General features: G+C 38.2%; 1 protein-coding gene across 2 annotated transcripts in view; it reads left to right on the top strand.

Annotated features, from left to right (window-relative positions):
* PTPN13 (protein tyrosine phosphatase non-receptor type 13) overlaps positions 1 to 19,877 on the top strand; it is a 126,900-nt gene extending 107,023 nt beyond the window's left edge. Inside the window, exons 31-48 of one of the 2 annotated variants that reach the window (XM_030017094.2) lie at positions 706 to 1,067; positions 1,263 to 1,437; positions 2,759 to 2,917; positions 4,578 to 4,749; positions 4,857 to 5,067; positions 6,000 to 6,070; positions 7,731 to 7,792; positions 8,493 to 8,649; positions 8,972 to 9,148; positions 10,475 to 10,557; positions 11,797 to 11,852; positions 12,959 to 13,062; positions 14,224 to 14,372; positions 14,953 to 15,043; positions 15,759 to 16,096; positions 16,655 to 16,870; positions 17,983 to 18,045; positions 19,024 to 19,877. In XM_030017094.2, coding sequence (XP_029872954.1) covers positions 706 to 1,067; positions 1,263 to 1,437; positions 2,759 to 2,917; positions 4,578 to 4,749; positions 4,857 to 5,067; positions 6,000 to 6,070; positions 7,731 to 7,792; positions 8,493 to 8,649; positions 8,972 to 9,148; positions 10,475 to 10,557; positions 11,797 to 11,852; positions 12,959 to 13,062; positions 14,224 to 14,372; positions 14,953 to 15,043; positions 15,759 to 16,096; positions 16,655 to 16,870; positions 17,983 to 18,045; positions 19,024 to 19,092 — 2,715 coding nt within the window. In that variant the 3' untranslated portion in view covers positions 19,093 to 19,877. The remainder of the gene's footprint in view (positions 1 to 705; positions 1,068 to 1,262; positions 1,438 to 2,758; positions 2,918 to 4,577; positions 4,750 to 4,856; positions 5,068 to 5,999; positions 6,071 to 7,730; positions 7,793 to 8,492; positions 8,650 to 8,971; positions 9,149 to 10,474; positions 10,558 to 11,796; positions 11,853 to 12,958; positions 13,063 to 14,223; positions 14,373 to 14,952; positions 15,044 to 15,758; positions 16,097 to 16,654; positions 16,871 to 17,982; positions 18,046 to 19,023) is intronic. The other variant, XM_030017105.2, reaches the window with a different exon arrangement.
* Positions 19,878 to 20,210: the final 333 nt, after the last annotated feature.

Consider the following 20,210-nt stretch of genomic DNA (forward strand, 5'->3'; position numbering starts at 1 on the left):
ATAACTTTAATAAAACAGCGCATATATTAAAAGAAGAGAAAAACCAATAAACAAATTACAATTTTGGTTTATAACATCATCACAAATTGTTGTGTTCATGAACACAAGAATTTGGCCATAAAAGTGTAAATGAAGCTTTTAAGCTTTGTGTGTCTGCTAGCTGACATCTTTCTTGGGAATATGGGATTATTGGCAAAAATGTTGTTCATGCTCATGGGAATTAATAACTTGGCTGAACAGTCTCCCTTTGGTGTAAATTATCATAATCTGTTATGTAGCTTTTTGCTTGAAAGCTTCCCTGTTTCCCTCCTGCGTGAGATTAATTTGACTTCAGTTACACTGTAAGCGTCAGCAGTGTGTTGTGCTTGGAAGGGATTTCATGGTAATTGCCTAGATGACTGCTGGGCATAGCTTAAAGGCATCTGTCAGCAAGCTCTCCGAGGCTAAAGCCAAGAGTATATTTGTTTTCCTTAGATGAATTTGCAGTTCCTTAGAGTATATGTTTCAAAGTTTTGCACACTTTGTCTTGGCCAAATTGCATTCAACTTGGTGAAACTGTGCTATGATACGTTTACACAGTTAAGGCAACATCTAAATGGAGGGAGCCACTGACTAATTGCTTTTGGTAATTTCATGCAGTCTTTGCAAATTTCTTTTGTCATCAAAACCGGAGTTTGATGAATTAAGTCTCCTTGCTTTCTGTAGACTCCCATCCATTCACCCCAACAAGTATTTCCAGATGTCAGCAGAGAAGTTTCTGGTCCATCAAACAGAGAACAAGGTGACAGCTCAGATGAAAATGAAACTACGGATCTGAGCAAGAAAAGGCTAAAATCTCCCTCTAGAAGAGACAGCTACAGTGACAGCAGCAGGAGTGGTGATGAGGAGGTGATAGACTTGCCAGCACAGGTGGGCCTTGACTGGAGTTCTGCGCTATACCAAACTTCAGATGAAGCTATGGCACAGGCACATAGTCAGTATGAGACACACGGTGGTCAGGAAGAGGCTGTTCGCACCATCTTATATTCTGATCAAGAGGCTTCTAGCAAGTCAGAGCTTGAGGACAGGTATGCTGTTTATAATGATTCTCGTAATATTGCAGAACGTGTTCACAAAAATAGTTTATTGCACCTATTCATAGAAATACTTTTCTTGTTTTAGTTTTTAGATCTGCATAAAGTCAATATTGGTTCATATATTCATTTCTGGGTGACAGCCATATTGTACAAGCTGATCCTTGTTTTTTGCTTGTTTATCTGTAGCAATCTGCCATTGGATTTGCCATTGATCCCAACCTGTAGAACTGTTCCTGATGTTACCACATCCGTTTTAATAAATGACTGTTATGCTACTCCTGCTTCTGAGCTGACTCCGCACCTGGGAGGAATGGATTCATTACACAGCCAGTTGGAAAAAAATGCTGAAGAATATGAGCCAGTAATTTACTGTTTCTGTTTTTCAGTAGCATAAATGTACCTACTGCTGTGGCCAACTGGAAATTGTTGTAGCCATGGTATTGGGAGTGACTGGATAGAATTTAGACATATTAATTTACAAATGGGATAGTTGTAGGTTATACGTGCACTAACTTGGGTGTGTGCCTTATAAATGGCACACATACATGTGCCATTTGTAACCAGTGAACTGCAGCTCTGCAGGCATTATCTGTTTGAGCTCTTGAGGAGTTGATAGATTTCTCTCTGTGAATGTGGAGGCATCCATGCAAACATAGTTAGATGTGTATATGTCTATTCCGTGTGTCATTTCAGCCTGGAAAAGTTGGCATTAAATATTTATTTACCTCTAAACCATGTACTCAGACAAAGCTTAAATGGCAGATATGTTGCTTCTGCCCTGTTAGTTTTACATGTGGTTGTTCAGAGATCAGGCGATAAATTAGCAGCAAGGGACCCCAGGAGACCCTGTTCTTTGCTGCATTTATATCTGTGAATCCCAAACGCTTTCTGCTCTGCTGAAAAATGCAGCATATTTTTGAGACTCTTCTGAGATAGCTTCTTGCCACCCCAGAAATGCGTTGTGTAACAGAAGGGACTTCTGCTTCCATATCCTTACATAACCTATTCAAAGATTGAAAAAAATGAAAATTGAGCCTTGATGTATCTCAGTTGTGAGGGTCTTTCAGGTTACAAAGCTATTCTAGCACATAGTCTATTTTGAGAAGAAACAAACTGTCTTTTTTCTTAGTCCCTTTTTCAGAAGTTTTTCTCAAACGTTCCTGGTGCTCTATGAATTTCTATGCAAATGAGGCAGATCTGTATCTTTCAAATAAAAATTCATGCAAATTAAAATCGGCAAAACATGCCCATGTGTTCAGTTACAAGATAAGCTATGGTATTCTATCTCATCGTAGGAAAATACGTTCACCTACTTTCTTCAGTTGAATAATCCCTGATGTGTTGTCTTATTTGAAAGATACAGAGCCTTTTTATATATGGCAGCTAGTTGAGGGTAAAATAAGGTGTCAGTTTTGGTATATGCCTTCACAATTTTGTTTAGATCATAGGCCTTTGACTCAAGGTTAGCTCCATGCAAAACAGTAGTCTGTCTGAATTCGTTAGAGCTGCTTACTTGAAGCAGCTAAGCTGAGCCTGCTAAGATGCATGTCTTGGTACTGTCCAGGCTTGTGTTCCACTTAAACTAATAGGTAAATCAGTTGTCTGTTTCTGTCTTAAATTCAGTAAAGTGTTCACATTGCTTCTGTTTGTCTGTGTTGTAAAGTGCTATTTTCTTTCCCTAGGAAGTAGAGCTCCGAGTTACTATGACAAAGTCAGAAAAGGGTAGTCTGGGTTTTACAGTGACCAAAGGTAACGATAACGTGGGCTGCTACATTCATGACATTGTTCAGGATCCTGCCAAAAGTGATGGGAGACTACGACCTGGAGACCGACTGATAAAAGTGAGAGAATTAATGTTTTCAGGGATTGTGTGAAAAGGACAACTTTGAGTCAAAATAACCCAAAAACCTCTGTTGTGGGCCAAAGTAAATGTGGTTAAGGAACAAAGGCATGTGCCTTCTGAGAGGCTTAATTTGATAGCAGTTAAGACAAAAGAAATACAAGTGTGAAAACATGTGAGAAGATTGCTGAAGGGAGTTACAGTATGTCCCACAGCTAGGCATGTGTGCAACCACTATTCATGATGGCAAAAAATGGTTTAAAGAGAAAAGCATTCACTGATTAAATTAAGATGGTTGCTCAAATATGTGGAGAGGCTGTTGCTCAAATACATCTATAGTTAACATATTGTTAAGACATAAATTTTAAGAGATTTGCTATAGAAGAGTTTACCAGGTGCGTATCATGTAGTTCAGATCTTCATCATAGAATCATAAAATAGTTTGGGTTGGAAGAGAGCTTAAAGGTGATCTAGTCCAGCCCCCCTGTAATGAGCAGGGACATCTTCAGCTAGATCAGGTTGCTCAGAGCCCCATCTAACCTGACCTTGAATGTTTCCGGGGATGGGGCATCTACAACCTCTTCAGGCAACCTGTTCCAGTGTTTCACCACCCTCATCATAAAAAAGTTCTTCCTTATATCTAGTCTAAATCTACCCTATTTTAGTTTAAAACCATTACTCCTTGTCCTATCACAACAGGCCCTACTAAAAAGTTTTTCCCCATCTTTCTTACAAGCCCCCTTTAAGTATTGAAAGGCTGCAATAAGGTCTCCCCAGAGCCTTCTCTTCTCCAGGCTGAACAACCCCAACTCTCGGCCTTTCCTCATAGCAGAGGTGTTCCATCCCTCTGATTATTTTTGTGGCCCTCCTCTGGACCCGCTCTAACAGGTCCATGTCCTTCTTGTGCTGAGGACTCCAGAGCTGGATGCAGTACTCCAGGTGGGATCTCACCAGAGCAGAGGGGAGGGGGCAGAACCACCTCCCTCAACCTGCTAGTCACGCTTGTTTTGATGCACCCCAGGATACAGTTGGCTTTCTGGGCTGTGAGCCCATATTATTGGCTCATGTCCAGTTTTTCATCCACTGGTACCCCCAAGTCCTTCTTTTCAGGGCTGCTCTCAATCCTTCATCTTCCAGCCTGTATTGATACCAGGAGTTGCTTGACTGAAAACTTGCATTTAGGCTTACAGAGACTGTGAGCAATAGTGACGAAGTGCATAATACAGAGCACGTGTGTGAGTCGTTGCTAGATCAGGACACTGAAGCACTGCTGAATACTGTTAAACCTTAATAAAGTTAGGCAAATACAAGTCAAATTGGATTAGGTTGTGAGTCAGAATTTCAGGTGTTGGCCTATGCAGTTACAGCATTCCAATTTTTTAAATAGGAACAGTTAAATAATATACCTCTTCAGATTGTCTAATATTTTGACTTTTGGACTGTAAACTTGTTTCTTCACTTGCAAAAGTTCAGTTACATTTATGTGTTCTGTCTCCTTGGGTAAGTATGATGAACTGCAACTGTGGTTGATAAAGCATCTATTGTTTTGTCATTTAATGTCAAATGTCAACAATAGGAACAGTGATAAATTTTTTTGCAGTTATGCTAACTGTTTTACTTGGAACCTAACAAGGAGATCTCTGTTGCTTTTATTTTCATAGGTTAATGACATTGATGTCACTAACATGAGCCATACCGATGCAGTAAACTTTCTCCGCGCTGCCCCAAAGACTGTCAGATTAGTGTTAGGGCGTGTTTTGGAGTTACCTAAGATGCCAGTGTTGCCTCATTTACTGCCTGATATTACACTAACGTGCCATAAGGAGGAGCTAGGTAACACAGAAGTATACTGCTTTTTGCTCTAAAGCAGAATTTTGCCCTTCAGTTACAAAGAACGAACTTGATTTTTTCCTCCCCCCTCCCTCCTTTTTCCTGCAAAGGTTTGTTGTTATCAGGAGGTCATGACAGCCTTTACCAAGTTGTGTATATTAGTGACATTCTCCCCAAATCGGTTGCTGCCAGAGAGGAGAGTCTCCATGCACTAGATATTATCCATTACATTAATGGAGTAAGCACACAGGGAATGACTCTGAAAGAAGCCAAAAGAATGCTAGAAACATACCTTCCGAAAGTGGTGCTCAAAGTGACCAGGTATGTTTTGGAAGCAAATGCTTCCTTGTACTTTTTGTTTCTCTCACATGATTGTATGAGTATATGCGTAAAACATGTTCCTGGTATGACAGCTAATTCACCAGGGTGGTACTAGGTAGCATGTTATTGAGGACTGACACCACAGAAAGGGTCTGTATATTCACAGTTTTTGTGCTTCAGTGGAGCAGAAGGGTACTTAGTACTTGCTGTGCTTTGTGTTTCTTGGGAAGACAAGGCTGTGCCCAGCTATGAAGTGCAAGTGTTCAAAATGTCATTTTCAAACTACGGCACAGGTTATTTAAATACAATTACTCCTTTTCCTTAAAATTGCTACTGAGGATTCTATAATCATAAAAAGGAGATAAAATGTTGTTTTGTGCTTAAATGGTTCTACAGTCACATGGATGTCCCAGCACACTGGTGAATGTCAAAACTCTATGGCACAGATCCTAGCGTGCCACTGTATTTTCTCTGAGCCCTGCTGCTTCTTTTATGGCAATACAGCCATGTAAAAAACTCCAGATTACTCTGTTTTCATATTTACCTGGGACTGAAACATTTACTTCATTTTTGAAGTCTTCCAGCCATGCCTGCTGTTCTTTCCTTCCTCTCTCCCTTTCTCCTTCCCATTCTGTTTTATCTCAGAAGGGGAAGGAGTTGCAAAGTCCTGAGGCTGCAAGGTCGAATCTTTTTGTCAGAATCTATAAGGAAAGTCCAGCTCTAACGAACTCTTCAGTGCTCCCTAAAGTAGAAACTAGCCTAACTACCAGTGCTTAATCTCTCTCATTGAATATTTTAAGTATTCCAAAGCTGTTGTAATAGAAAGCACAATTAGCAGTTTTACTAATAGGACATATTTACATCAATATCTGATGATTACCATGATTTATTATTTTTTTAATAAAAATTTCTGTAAACGTTTCTTTTCATAGAGATGGTCATCCAGTGCTTCCAAAATCCCAAAGCCCCGATAGCTCAAATCCATGGCCAATGAAAGCTAATGGTAAGATTTGCTTGCTTACTTATTACAAGTGAAATGCGCATGTTTATAAAAATGAAGGAACCGATATGGGCCTTAGGATACCATCCTAGTCCAGTGGCTGCACTAGAACTCCACTTACAGAGGGCAGCTCCAGCAGGTGTTTGCTTGATCTTTCTTTTAAAAGCCCCGTGAAAAGAGATTCAACCATAGTCTCTTTATGATTCCATTTCTCTTGTAGTTTAGAAAGTCTCTCTAATATCAAGCCTAAGTCTTTCAAGGAGTTAAAAAAAAAAAATTAATCAATTGATTATCATCATCATCATAAGTGTTGTTAATAATAATAATAATGATGTTGTTGTTGTTGTTGTTTCCTCTGACCAGGCATAAAAATACCAATTTGTTAGATTTGAAAGGGCTTCAGGTCTCCTGTTGGTCTTCTCTATTCCAAGACCAAAGGAGCAGAAATTGATTTTATTGCTCCCCTCCAGTTTGTTTATGTCTCGCTGTTTTCCTCTTCAAGTGCGGTGCTTCTGGTCATGCACATGGGATTGGGTGAGGCTCACCGTTGCCAAGCAGACAGGAAGAATTATTTCCAGAGTTGTGTAGACAGCATTCCTGTTAATACATCCCAAGTTGAGATTAACTTCCTTTTGCTAAATAGTTGCTTGTTCAGACTCAGGATCCTTTACCACCTACATTTGCTTCTGTGCAGAGCAACAGCTTATGTGGTTACTTACCATCTTAAGCATTTGCTTTTTCTTTGAAATGTGGCACTTTGCATTTGTCTTGATTCATCATAATCTTTTTTCTCATGCTTCCTTTAATGTATCTAGATAACTTTGAGTATTGATCTTGCCTTATGAAATTATTGCAACTCTTACAGTTTAGTGTTGCTCACATATTTTCCAAGTATGCTACAAGTTTTGTTTCAAAAAACTTGGTCAAGATATTCATTAGGAACAAGCCCTGTAACCAAATCTTGGAAGACCCCACTTAAAACTCCCTTCTTGTAGTTGACTTGTCATGCATAGGTTCATGGTAGGATATAAGGTTACTCTTAGCCTTCAGTTATTTCATCTACAAGCTTCTTCATTTGTAAAAGTGTAATGTATGTGAAAATCCAGAACTTCACTAATAGCTAGGTATATAGCATCTACTGGTTCCACTTTGTCTCATTTATTATACTAGTAATGGAATCTCTAGGATAGGCAGTGGTCTCTGATATCATAGTATCACTCTTTTCTTTGGCAAGAAGGGAAAGGTACCTTTGAACAAGGATCCAAATGTCAGATGATGTTTAAAAAAAAAAAAGTTAGTGACAGGTGATTGTAGGGTTGTATTTTGTACATTTCAAGGGAAAGGGAATCATGCCCTGTTTCCCAAAGGTGCATGTTTCCGCTGTATGTTGCCTATGTTGTTTTCTTTGCCTAGAGTTGGTTACTTGTATTAGAATTCATGCTTTCTGATCCCATTGAACGTAACATTTAAAAAGTCATTATAAAGTATAGTCCATCAGACATAAGTTTGGCAATACCCAGTAACCAGGCAGGCAGAAATGTTATTCATTTCATAACATAATATTAAATACCTTGTTTCTTTTATAAAAATAATGGATGGGCGCTAATTTAATATCTGTGAAGAAGTTGCTGTAACGTTGTTGTGTTTTCCCATTTTTCTTTAGGCAGTTCCTGTGGTGATCCCTGTGATAAAACAGAAAAGACAACTGATGCTTACGGGCCCAAGGTAAATACTCCTCTATTGTACCTATTATCATTAACCAGAGAAAAGGATCTACTTTATATACATTTTAAAAATAAATAAATAAATTAAACAATCCATTAATGAAAGTATGCAAACCTACTATTGTCAGTTGATGTGAATAAGAAGTGATCATAATAAATATGCAAGGGGTTTTTTTTTTAATTGATCTTCTCTTTCTTTGGGACTGGGTTATCGAAAGACAAATGGTCTTATGAGAAGGATGCATGGCTACGATCCAGAAAACTCCATTCTGTTCACAGTATCTGCAGATGCTTGCATCTCACGTTTACTAGATGGTTTTCTTTCTTTTTTCCCCCTTTGTTTTTTCTGAGAAATGGTGTGTTGTGGGACCAAAAGTATTGAAGCCTGCATATGTTTTATAGATGTTATAATAATGTTGAATACTACTATGTGTTCTCTTGTAGTAGTTGCTTCTTCAACACCATGTGGGTTTTTTTCTTAGTTGCTTTAAAATTTTTTTATTTGTTCTTTTCATGTGGAACTTCTAACACACCTGAAAGCTGCCCACCCCTCACCCAGCTATCTCAGATGAGAAAACAATATGAATAGGGTTTTTTATTTGTTGCTAAGTAGATAGATAAACTTTTTAAGGGTTGCTTGCTGCTTCAACAAACTGCCAGACTTTTTAAAAGTTAATTTGTACCGTTCTTTGCTTTCTTAGATAAATGGCAATGGCATCCTAGGACCTTCTCAGGCAAATACAGAAAACAATATCCATCACACAAAAAGACTAATGAATCTCTCAGGATCTGGAGATGTACCTTCCCTTAGCTTCACCAATCAGATGTCAGATTTTTCTAAACACAGTGACAAATCAGGTAAGAGGAGGTGAGATGGGGGACAGCATTATTCAGTCATTAGTGTAAGTGTACAAGAGAATCAAGGTGTTGTTGAATAGGCTGAAATAAGTCAATGTTAGGCTGGCAGTCAATTTTAGAAGATCATCTCCCAAGTTATATGCTCTGCTTTAGAGGAATTAGTTGATGTTGGAAGTAGATTTTTGGAAATTGGATTCTGTTGGTGGATAACACCTAGAAATAATGCCATGGTGTCTGCCCCTTTAAGTCCCGTCCCCGTCCTGTCCCCCCCCCAAACATCCTATACTGGGAAAACTTGTCATTTTACACTATTTCTCATTAGAAACAGAGGTTCCAGATGATGAGTATTATGATGAGGATGATCACAATGAAGTTGTCCAGTATCTATTGGATGTTGTAGATGAGGAAGCCCAGAACCTCTTAAATCGTAATAATGCAACTTCAGAGGCTCAGTGTCTTCTACATCTTAAGAAGGCCGCATCAGAAGATCACCTGCCAGGTAACATGAGCCATTGAAAAAGCATATCAACAGCGAAATACTTCTTGAAACAAGATGCCAAGTAAGCAATTGATTTCGCAAGGGGGAGAGCTGACATTGAATTGATGTGTGAACTGAAAGTTTCCCAAGTAGAACACAGACAAATGGTTGCTGATTCCAGTGCACTTCAGATGCAATTTAATAAGTCAAGTTCTGGTTTGATAAATCTGGATTTTGTTTAAGTAATCTGGGAAAATTAATCCCATTCTGGAATTGTCTCTTGAGTGGAATTCATGTTGTTTAGGTACCTGGTTCTGCAGCTACAGTCATGTTCAAATGCTGAAGCTTTTCAACATTTCATTGATTGCAGATTGCACTACTTGGAAGTGTCTTGAGATCTCTCAAAACCAAACAATTCGCCAACCTGCTTTGTCTGTTTTAGGAAAAAATATGTTTTTTCAGTATCTGCTTCTGTCTGTACACCTTTCTTTTCCTTCATTCCATCTCCTCAGCCCCAGTTGTTATTAACTGAAATTTAGCCTGGAGTAGGATTTGTAGTTCCTTTGTGGTGTCACACTATCTATGTAAGCTCCAAAAGTTCAAGCAAGACCCTTGCTAGTCCTGCAGAGGTTCGTTCTAGAACTCAAGATATACCTTCCAAAATTATAATTATTTCAGCTCTTTTTCTGCTCTTCAAGTTCATTGGGTTACTGTCATTGGTCATTACGTTAGAAATCAGGGAACGCTGAGGTTCTGGCTGTGCCAGTCTCTCAGCTGTGGAATATCATTGGAGCTCCACTACTTCCAATTTCTTGTAGATAGGATCTAGCCTTTGCAACTGAAGATGAATTGAATCCATAAGATAAGGCATCAGGGAAGTACTGTAGCAGACAGATACAAGTCAGGTTTTACCCAGCACATCTTAATTAGGTCTTGTTAATAGAAAGAACAAGTAGAATCCTGGTTTAGACATACTGCTGGTCTAAATGTAACTGAACTGCAGAAGCACTATTGACATGGGAATCCTGATAACTTACTAGCGCTAGCCTGTCCATCCATTATGCTGTGGCACAGATATTCTGTTAGCTTGGCAAACAACCTCACATGTAATGACAGCTGTTCCAGTTAAAAAAGAAAGAGACCTAAGGTCTGATTATCCTATACAGTAAGACCTCTTTTCCAACACAGTGGTAGCAAAGAGACTTAAAAGATGTTTCTTGTTTATTCTGGCACCTGTATTCCCTGTGTAGTGCCAGACAGGTGTAACAGGATTCACATCTGTGAGAAGGTGACTCCTGGGCATCTTTTGGTGTGTTTATGCTGTATCTCCTGATTTTCCTGTTCCAGTAGAGATGAATGGAAAGCTGACAGAAGATAAGTCTGAAGACACAGACTGTGATGGGTCATCTTTACCTGAAGATTTTTCAGAGGTGGGATGGCAAGAAGCTGGCAGACATTTATCTACTGATTTTGCTTTCTCGGATGCTCTTTCATTTTATTATTTTCTTTATTGGCATAGAACTTGTGGAAATAACTTTACATGTCTTTTAAATGAAAACATCCTTGTCGGTAGTAGCTGTAAATGGTGTACAAACATTTACTTTTTAAATAGTGTATAATTATTCTACCATAAATTAATTATATAAGAGAACAAAGCATAGAGTTATTTTACATTGTTTCTCATATAAAGCCCAACAGCTTTTTTTCAAAAAGGGCGATAATAAACTACCTTGTTAGTGTGTTATTTCAGGCATTTAATCGAAAAGATTTCCTTGATTCCTGCTCAAAAAAGGGAAGTAGTCATAATGAATGCTGTGTAAACTTAACTGTCCAAAATGTAAATTTGAGATTTCTTTTTCCCCTCCTTTTTGCTAGGATATGTTCATTAACTTGAATAATTTCTATGTCTGGTTTACCCTACATTATTGCATGTCCTGTTTTACATCAGTCACTAGATGCCCAGGTTTTGTCTCGTATTTCAAATCAGCAGAACTCTGTCTACCCAGCACATCCTGACTGTTGCAGCTTTCAGTCCAGTTAGTAGACCTGAGAGTCAAATCAGGAACCTGGCTGTGCGTTAGTGTGCTCTAGGAGATCCACAAGACAAATTCTCTGAGTATGGCAGTGGAAACTTGCAAGCTGGCCTAATATAATAAGTATAAATGGTTTTGTAGAGTTTTTCTTGAAAGGAGTATCAAAATGCCGCTTTCTCTGCTGAGTCTTCATTGTCTGTTGAGGAAGGTGTATATAGGAGTACCTGTCATTTAGAGGTAAAGCTCTGTTCTGTTCTATATAGGAATGGTGGCCTGACAAGAGGCAGAAGTTTTCACTCTTCAACTTACCTCGTAAAGGGTTTTTAAGTATTAGAAACAGAAAAGTCAACTGGAGAAAATTTAGACGGCTCTACTGCTGCTGTGAGTCAGGAATGATTTTAAGATAGCTTTTTTGGCCTTGTTACAGTAGAGCCTCTTTCCAAGTGCTCAGTGTTCTCATCCTCTGTTATTTTGGGTTAATGAGACATCTAAAAGAGGAAAGTCTTTCATTATGTGCTGCTTTGAACTTAGTACCCTTCAGAAATAATCCATGTAATTGTTAATCATTTAAAATTTACAGTGGGTGAGTGTTACAACTATGTCCTTTCATGTGTTTTGAAATATTTCTTCCACTAGCCAACACATGTAAATGGTTGTGAAGACTATTGTGAAGTAAAAGCTATGCCAGAAAGGTAAGATTTCTTTTCTAGTGTTGCTTGAAAGCAGTCCTGTGAAGTCTGAAACTCTGAAGAGGGATATGTTATAATGAGAGGAAAAAAAAAAAAAAAACCAAAACAAAAAAACCACAACCAAACCAAACCCAATAAAATCTGTGCAATGTCTTGTTGAATTGCTCTCTCTGTATTCTTGTTATTTACAAGGTTATAATTTGCCCAAATACTAGTCAGCTTTATGTGTTTTACTATGCCCTAGTTTTATTTATTCCTTTTATATGCAGTTATAACAAGTAACTGGTCTGTGTTCAAACGGCTCCAAATAACTTAATTTGCATTTTACTAACAATTTGGTACTTGTGTGTGAAGAAAACATTCAAACAATGCTGTCTTCAGTTTGAATCTTTACAAGCTTCATTAATGTTACTTCTTCAGGTTTTAGAGCACGGAAACTAAGCTGTGTAGTTCCAGTGGTCCATCTGTTCCCATTTGGGTTCTTGGAACTTTTTTTTTTCCTTGCATGAAAAACTAAGGGTATGCCTGGCCAAGTTACCGGTTGTCCCTTTGAGCCACCTTGAATTTTGGAAGTTCCCAAGATCATTTTCAATGTGAAATAATTTTAGACCTTAGTCTAAGTGAAGCTTCAGTCAAAGTGTATATAGTTCTTTTTATGTTTTGATTAAGTTTCTGGGAAGTTTTGGGTTGAGACTTGGCACAAGCAGCGACATTATGACCTAAAATACTTAATACATTTCTCACCATCTTCAACAAAGCTAGTAAACTTGCAACTGAAAATAGATATTCTAGTATATAGGTAGTGAATTATGTTAATGGTACAAATCTGCTATTGGATGTTATTTTACTGCTTAGCCTTTGAAAAGTAATTGTAGTTATAGTTATTACTAGATTCATGCCTTCCTGGCTCTTTTTCCACTGTTACCTTTTTCAAATCCCCGCTGGGATTTAAAAAAGGAAAAAAATGGTGGGTTTTTGAGACTGGTATGGATCCAGTCCAGAAATACTTGTAGCTATAAATTACTTTCTGGTGATTTTTTTATTAGACTGCAAATGTGTTGGTTATTTCTAGGTGTTCTTTCTTACTTCAATTCCTTGTTCTCTTGCAGATCTCCTCCACAACCTCCCTTGAGCCAAGCAGATGAAGATGAAGTCACGTGGGGAAGTGATGAACTGCCGATTGAATCAGTCAGCCAGGAACATGTAAATAAAGGCAAGAACTTCAGTAAATAATCAGTGGAAAACTGAGGATCACATTAAATAGACAAAATGTCAGAAATTAATTTTAGAATGTCCTGGATATGTTTTGAGGGTGTAGTGACAGGTATAATGGGAAATCTAACAGCTCAGCAACCCACTGGAAAGGATCTTTACAGCTTTGTGTAATAAATTTGTCAGAGTTATTAGGAACAAGTATTGGCAACATTGTGCCTGTAGTTGTAGTAGAGTTGAAACCAGCTGAGATGCTTTTTTGCATAGTATCTGTCTGGCAAAAGCTGTAAACAATATAGATGTTTGACCGTGATCAGATCAATATATTATGTGCTTCACATACTGGTTACTCCATGCTCAAATTGGGCAATTTTTTTTTCTTTATCTTGACTCTAATTCTTCCACTGCTGCTCAACATGGCAGAGTGGAACCCTACTCAATTTGATGTGTTTGGCAGAATCTAGTCTTTACTTTTTAAGAATAGCATTAGAAATGTCAGTTCCTGAAATTCATATACAGCAGCCTTTTGTCTGCATTCATTAAAAGAAAAAAAGATAATCCATGTAAACCTTTAGACTAAGTCAGTAGGTTTAGGGCACTTTTAATTGCCATACCAGAGAGACTCTTGGTTTATTAATTTTGTTGTGCTTCAGAGAAGCACTGAAGGCCTGATAGAAAGCAAGCTTTATTGGAAAAAAAGATGTGTTTAACACAGCTTACAATTACCACTTGAAAGACATGTTGAGTATAAGTGCTAAAAATGAAGTCACAGGCTGTGATGTTTAAGTGGAGAGTTCTGAATTCATCCCTGTGTGCACTCGTCAATTTTGTAGGTTATTGTGTGAAGAACTTACGTTTAAATTGTATTTGAAGTTTGTTATCAGTGTATTTATTGGAAGTTCAGGAAAATGCTCCTTTTGGTTCCTGGATTCATCAAAGCTGATTTTGTGTCTTACTGGTTTTGTTAATTTGTTTTTGCCTGTCAAACTGAGAGGACGTCTGTGTATTCTCTGGTGTATGGAGGCATTCTAGAGACAACAGGTAGTACAGTGGTGAACAGTGACAAGGAAATCCAACATTACACTGCAGTTTACATTTCCCTAGGTTTAGCTATTTATTTATTTATTTATTTTTATATCAATCAGTCTTGTTCTTCTGGTAGATTTCCCTTTAGTGACAAATGAAGAGATCTCTGCACTCCCTACTGTGAATGTGCTCCCTGGAGGCAAGTACTCAGGAGCCAAATTGAAGTCGGTGATCAGGATGGTGCGTGGATTGCTGGAACAGGGAGTCCCTTCTAAAGAGATTGAAGTGAGTATTTGTCCTTTAAAGTCCTTTTTTTCTGGTATGAAACAGTTAGAAATAGAATGGCTGGTTCATCACTGCCTTAAATACCATAGCTCTTTAATTTGCAGCTCTGAAGGGATGAAAAGACTTCTTTTACCAAAGACTTCTCTCCCTTCCCCCCACTAGCTGCTGAGAGATATGAACTGGGAATTCAATTCAAAAGTGTGTTTACATCATTCTTACTTCTGGTAAATTACCAAGTGAATATGACCTTAACATGCATAGACAAGGTAAATAAAGGCTTTGAAATCTAGCTGCAGAATGTGAAAACAGCCTTTCCAAAGTCTTAAGTTAACCATGTTACATGATCTCTTTTTTGAAAGAATGAGATAAAATACTTACTGGATAATAGGTTTTTTTTATTATTATTTTGTTTAATTTTCTTAGCTATGTGAAATCAGATTCCTTCCTGTGACTGAATTATTTTGCATACTTACATTAGGATTTATTTTTTTTAATGCTTCTGCCTGTTGAAGACTTGGTTACATAACTGCTCTTAACACTACTTACAGTTCAGGGCTTTCTAATGTATGTTTCTTTACAGAACCTTCAGGAGTTAAAACCTTTGGATCAGTGTTTGATTGGACAAGCAAAGGAGAACAGGAGAAAGAACAGATACAAAAACATACTTCCTTGTAAGTCCTAACTAATCTGAAGTTCACTGTTGATATTTTGTCACCACCTGTATGGTCAGATGAGTGGGATGGTTTGATTCTCATTCCTAATTCTGCTACTGAGTAGGGAAAAAAATAAATCTGCCACTTATTTTCTACACATTTAAAGCAAGCATTTATAAAGCAGTTTAAGATCAGTGAACAATAGACTACTCTAGTAGGTTGGGATGGATGTTCACAGATTCTACAGTTGTTTTGGCAGATCCTGTGTCTTAAATGAGATATACATATAGAGCCAGACAAGATTTTTTTCACTTTTTCCCATGAAAAATTGGAAAAACAGACGTTTCCTATTGTCAGTAAATTTCCTGCAACAAAATTCTGTTTGTTAGGTGGGATATGTGTGGAGAAGTGAGAACTGACAAAAGTTAGTTCTGAGTGAGAAATATTCAACCTCGGTTTCAGAGATGCTGCAGTTCAAATCGTGTATCTTGCCTGTCTGCTGATTTAGATTTTTCCCCTAGCCATCTTTTTCTTTATTCAAAGAGAAGTACTGATTAGTATCCAAAAGCAAGTATTGTAGTGATTTTTTTATTTTTTTTTTTTTTAATAAGTTCTGGAAGCATCTGTAGACATAAGTACTATGTGAGTGTGTAAGGCTCAGCATCTCTATTATGTGAAGGTCTAATTATGTGCACGCATAACATTGTGGTATTTTTGTTGTGTGGGTTTGCAGATGATACCACTAGAGTACCTCTTGGGATTGAAGGTGGATACATCAATGCCAGCTTCATTCGCATGCCAGTGGGGAATGAAGAGTTCACTTACATTGCATGTCAAGGACCTCTCCCTACTACTGTAGCAGATTTCTGGCAAATGGTTTGGGAGCAAAACTGTACTGTGATTGCCATGATGACTCAGGAGGTTGAAGGAGAAAAAATAAAATGCCAGCGTTACTGGCCAGATGTACTCAATAAAACCACCATGATCAATGATAGACTATGGCTTACTCTTGTAAGACTCCAGCAGCTGAAAGGCTTTATCATTAGAGTGCTGGAGCTAAAAGAGATTCAGGTAAGTGAATCTAATTCTGCAGGCTGAAAATTTTTTTTCTGAGTGTTGGCATTTTTATCCTCATACTTCTGGCTTGCCTGCTTTCAATCGCAATGTCTGCATCAAGACGTAACCCGGGGCTTCTCTTTGCCCAGTCATCATTACTGGACAACTCTTCCTCATTGCAGCTTGTGCTACTCTGTGACCTTTATAGGAGGAGGCAGTTGGGCCAGGACATGATTTCATTATGCTAATGAGACTCTACATTTTGGCTCCCTAGGTGCCTTTGGCCACAGAAACATATATAGGGATATGAAATTCACTAATAATGCACTAATAATTCAGTCTGGCTAGTTCATTCCTCTGTGAGATCAGCTCCATCTGCACAGTGAACCTTATACTATTCATTTACTTGCTAGTTATTTTCAGTTTAGCTCATTGTTTCTCTGGTTTTATGGAATTACAGAACACCTTTATTGGGCAAATCCCTCTCTTTGAGACTGTTTCCTTTGGGAACTTACCTTTTGTTGTTTTATTCTTCCCATGTGTTAACGTTTTGTTGTTGTTTTTAAACCTCAGACGGGTGAAGTACGGCACATTTCCCATTTGAACTTCATTGCCTGGCCTGACCATGACACCCCTTCTCAACCAGATGACCTGCTTACATTTATCTCCTACATGCGGCATGTCCACAAATCAGGACCTATCATAACTCACTGCAGTGCAGGCATTGGACGATCGGGGACCCTTATTTGTATAGACGTTGTTCTAGGGTTAATCAGCAGAGACCTCGATGTGAGTACCCAAGAGGATGGGCTAAACTGTGCTTTTGACTTGCAGGAAATGTGTTCCATTGGATCTGTTCAATTGTTTACAGAATATGCCATGCTTTTGAGAGTAGTATGCTGGCCATGTCTTAATGTAACATAAATGAGGGTGTAACAGTAGTACCTGTGAAATGTTTCTTTGTTGATGATCCCAGGGGTGAAGAGCTCTAACATCCATTGGTTCTTGGGTTAGCTCAGGGAATCTTGTTAAGTGTTAACACCTCAGCAATCCAACATTGTTAGGTGCCACTTGAGACGTTCTAGGGTATGTTGCAAGGACAACTACCATAGCAAATTTCTGGGAAGAACAGTGTGTTGCCGTGATGACTCGGGCAATTGAAGGAAAAGTTAAAACGCCTGCCTTACCTTGGCTGTATGTACTTAGTGAAACTATCGTGTTAAATGGCGTTAGGGCTGAGAGTTGTGGCACTTGGTCAGTCAGAGATCCGTGAACTGTTGGAGGGCAGCTAGAAGCCAAGCAGAATATCTGCTTTAGGCGACTGAACCAAAACCTCAGTGTGCAAACATCTGAGCTGGAGATGAGGGTATGTAAACTAATTTTTCCAGCACAACCAGGGATGTGCTTTCTAGGGTGATCCACAGGAGGGTGTTAGCTTCCTTATGTTTAAGTCCTTCAGTGGCCTGGTGTAGCAAATCTTTTTGTGAATTTGTAGAGAAGATGAGCTATGTCATGCTTAGCTCAGCGGGATTTCTAAGCACCTACTAAATGTCTAGAACTTTATAGACCTGGGGAAATAAAAAGTGTTTTGCTAGGTTGGACCAAGGGGCTCTCTTTTCTGCACACTCAGCTCCCAGTAAAAGTAAGCAAGAGAGCCTGTGCACAGAGAAAGAAAACAAGAGAAGGAGCGTGTCTGGTGTAGGAGGGCCACATACATATTGTCCAGAGACAGCACATGCGGGTTATCTACCAGACATGCATAGGCTATAGTGAATTGTTATTTGTTTCACTACTAAATGTTTAATGTACCTAGTTGGATTTCTTGGTTTGATGCTGGGGATGTTTCTTTACATGCATGTACGTCTTTTTTTGAATGTTTAACTTGCTGTTTGTTTTGGTAGTTTGACATCTCAGACCTGGTGCGCACGATGCGTCTGCAGAGACATGGGATGGTTCAGACAGAGGTGAGTCTGGCTTCCCCAGCTATACGCTAAAGGAAGGACACTGGACTTCTAACTCTGATGTGCCAGAAAACTTTCTGTGATGCACACAATGATTGTCTTTGTGCCCTCTAATGCAACGTTTGTGTCGTGAGAATTAAATCAGATGCATACCAGTGAGTAGCAGTACATATTTAACAGTTATAAATGCATGCAATTTTTAACATGCTGTGCTGTTTTGATCTGTGTTTTTTAAAAAAAAAGTTGGGATCTTTCATCTTCAAAAGCATGTGTTATAGGGTAATCAGTTGGGGGTTTTTGGCTAAAAATTGCATTATAAACTGAAGAGAAAGCCTAACTGCAGCTGCTGTGAATCACTGATACTGCCAGAGATGTCCTGAAATCTCCTTTGGGCAGATAATCAACCAGAAGTTAAATGAATGTTTTAGGAATAATCTAGATCTAGAGCTAAATACCTTAGACATCACAAGGTCTTGTTAAAATCTGCACTTTCTCTTCGAATGTGAAGGAATTGTTGAATCACAGTTTAATAAAAACCCAACTAAAAATCAACACCACAGCACCAAAAAACCTAAAACCAAACCACAAAATTATCAGCCTCACCTCACACCCCAAAACATGGATTAGCCCCCACACCTGTATCACTGAGATTAAGATAAGAAGTTGCACTGTCATCTGAGTTCTGTATTAATTGGCATTGATGCAAGACCTTGAAATTCACTTGCTGTCTTCATTTCTACTTATGTAAAGTACTTACTCTGCTTGATGTGGTCTTGGTGTGAAAGGGGGATAAATGTCCCATATAAAAATAAATCTTTAGTGGCAGGGGAGTGCCTGTATTTGTTTTAAGTTGAAGTTGCATATTTCTCCACTGTGGGTTTTTTGTTTTGTGGGGTTTTTATTTAACTGTAGAAATAGTATGGAAATCAAGTGCTGTGCACCTGTGAAGTGAAATGTTCTGTGATTTCCTTTCCCTTGCAGGATCAGTACATTTTCTGCTATCAAGTTGTCCTTTATGTCCTGAATCATCTCCAACATGAAGAACAATAGAGAGGCAAATAAAATACTGAAGCAGAAGTGCTTTTAAAATAAGGAAGCAAGGAAGTCTAGAGGCTCTCACATGTTTTCTTTGTTCTGCCAATAGTTTTCCAGTCCCTTTCTTCAGTTGCTGTCAAAAATCTTTTCTATAAAGTCTCTCCATCATTCCAAATAAGGTATATAGTTATAAGGAAAAGGGATAGCTCATACAGTACCACTAATGTCTTCAGCCCCATGGATACATATGTGAGATTTTTTGTATAACAGTAAATAATATTTAATAAAGCTGCATTTTTTGCAGCTTCCTTAATATGTGATAAAATACTGAAATAAAAATATTTTAATTTAAAAAAAAAAGTAAATAAGAAGAAAAAAAGTAATCTTACAATAATTCTTGCAGTTCTGCAATTGTTTGGGGGTATTTTTTTCTTATGGGGTGGGGGAGTGGGAGGGATGAAGCAGTATTTTTATCCTGGCAAACTTTATTACAAAGACATTTTATTAGTCTCTTTTAAAAGCTTGTTTATGGCACAGAATTTTTGCCCTTTTAGTACAGTTACAGCTATTTTATAGAGGGTATCTTAAAATCAGCATTTAAGCTTTAAGAGATGCCTATTAGCATAAGGATAGTAGTGAATGTTTACTGTAAGTATCACAGTTAATAATGTTTACTTCATAGAGGTCCATGTATATATTTATATACTTTTACAAAAAAAGCTGAATTATCAGGTGTCTAACCTTATAACTGATTAGGCATCTTTACTCTGTAAATAAAAAATACACCTAAAGTACACTGATCAGTGGGTCTGGATATTTTTGTGTCCTTGTGACTGATTTTTCTTGGCCTTACATGGCATCCTTCATTGTGGTTGCTGCTCTTAAGAAATTTGCAACAAAAGGGCTGTGCACGTTTTAAATCTTAATGTGTCCTTCTGTTCTTCAGTGTCCGTTTGAAAAAAACTGCAGAACTGCGGGTTATTTTCTGGAGAGTTTCCACACTGTGATGAAAGGAAGAGGTTATTTTCCTTCCCTTCCTGTTTTTTAGCATACCTGGGCATTGAGACCCATTTCACATTTTTTTGGGGTGTGTTTGCACTTGGGTGCTATGGCAGTGATCTGACAACAATGTA

The sequence above is a fragment of the Aquila chrysaetos genome, chromosome 1 (assembly GCF_900496995.4).
Source record: "Aquila chrysaetos chrysaetos chromosome 1, bAquChr1.4, whole genome shotgun sequence".
In the NCBI taxonomy this organism is placed as follows: domain Eukaryota; kingdom Metazoa; phylum Chordata; class Aves; order Accipitriformes; family Accipitridae; genus Aquila; species Aquila chrysaetos.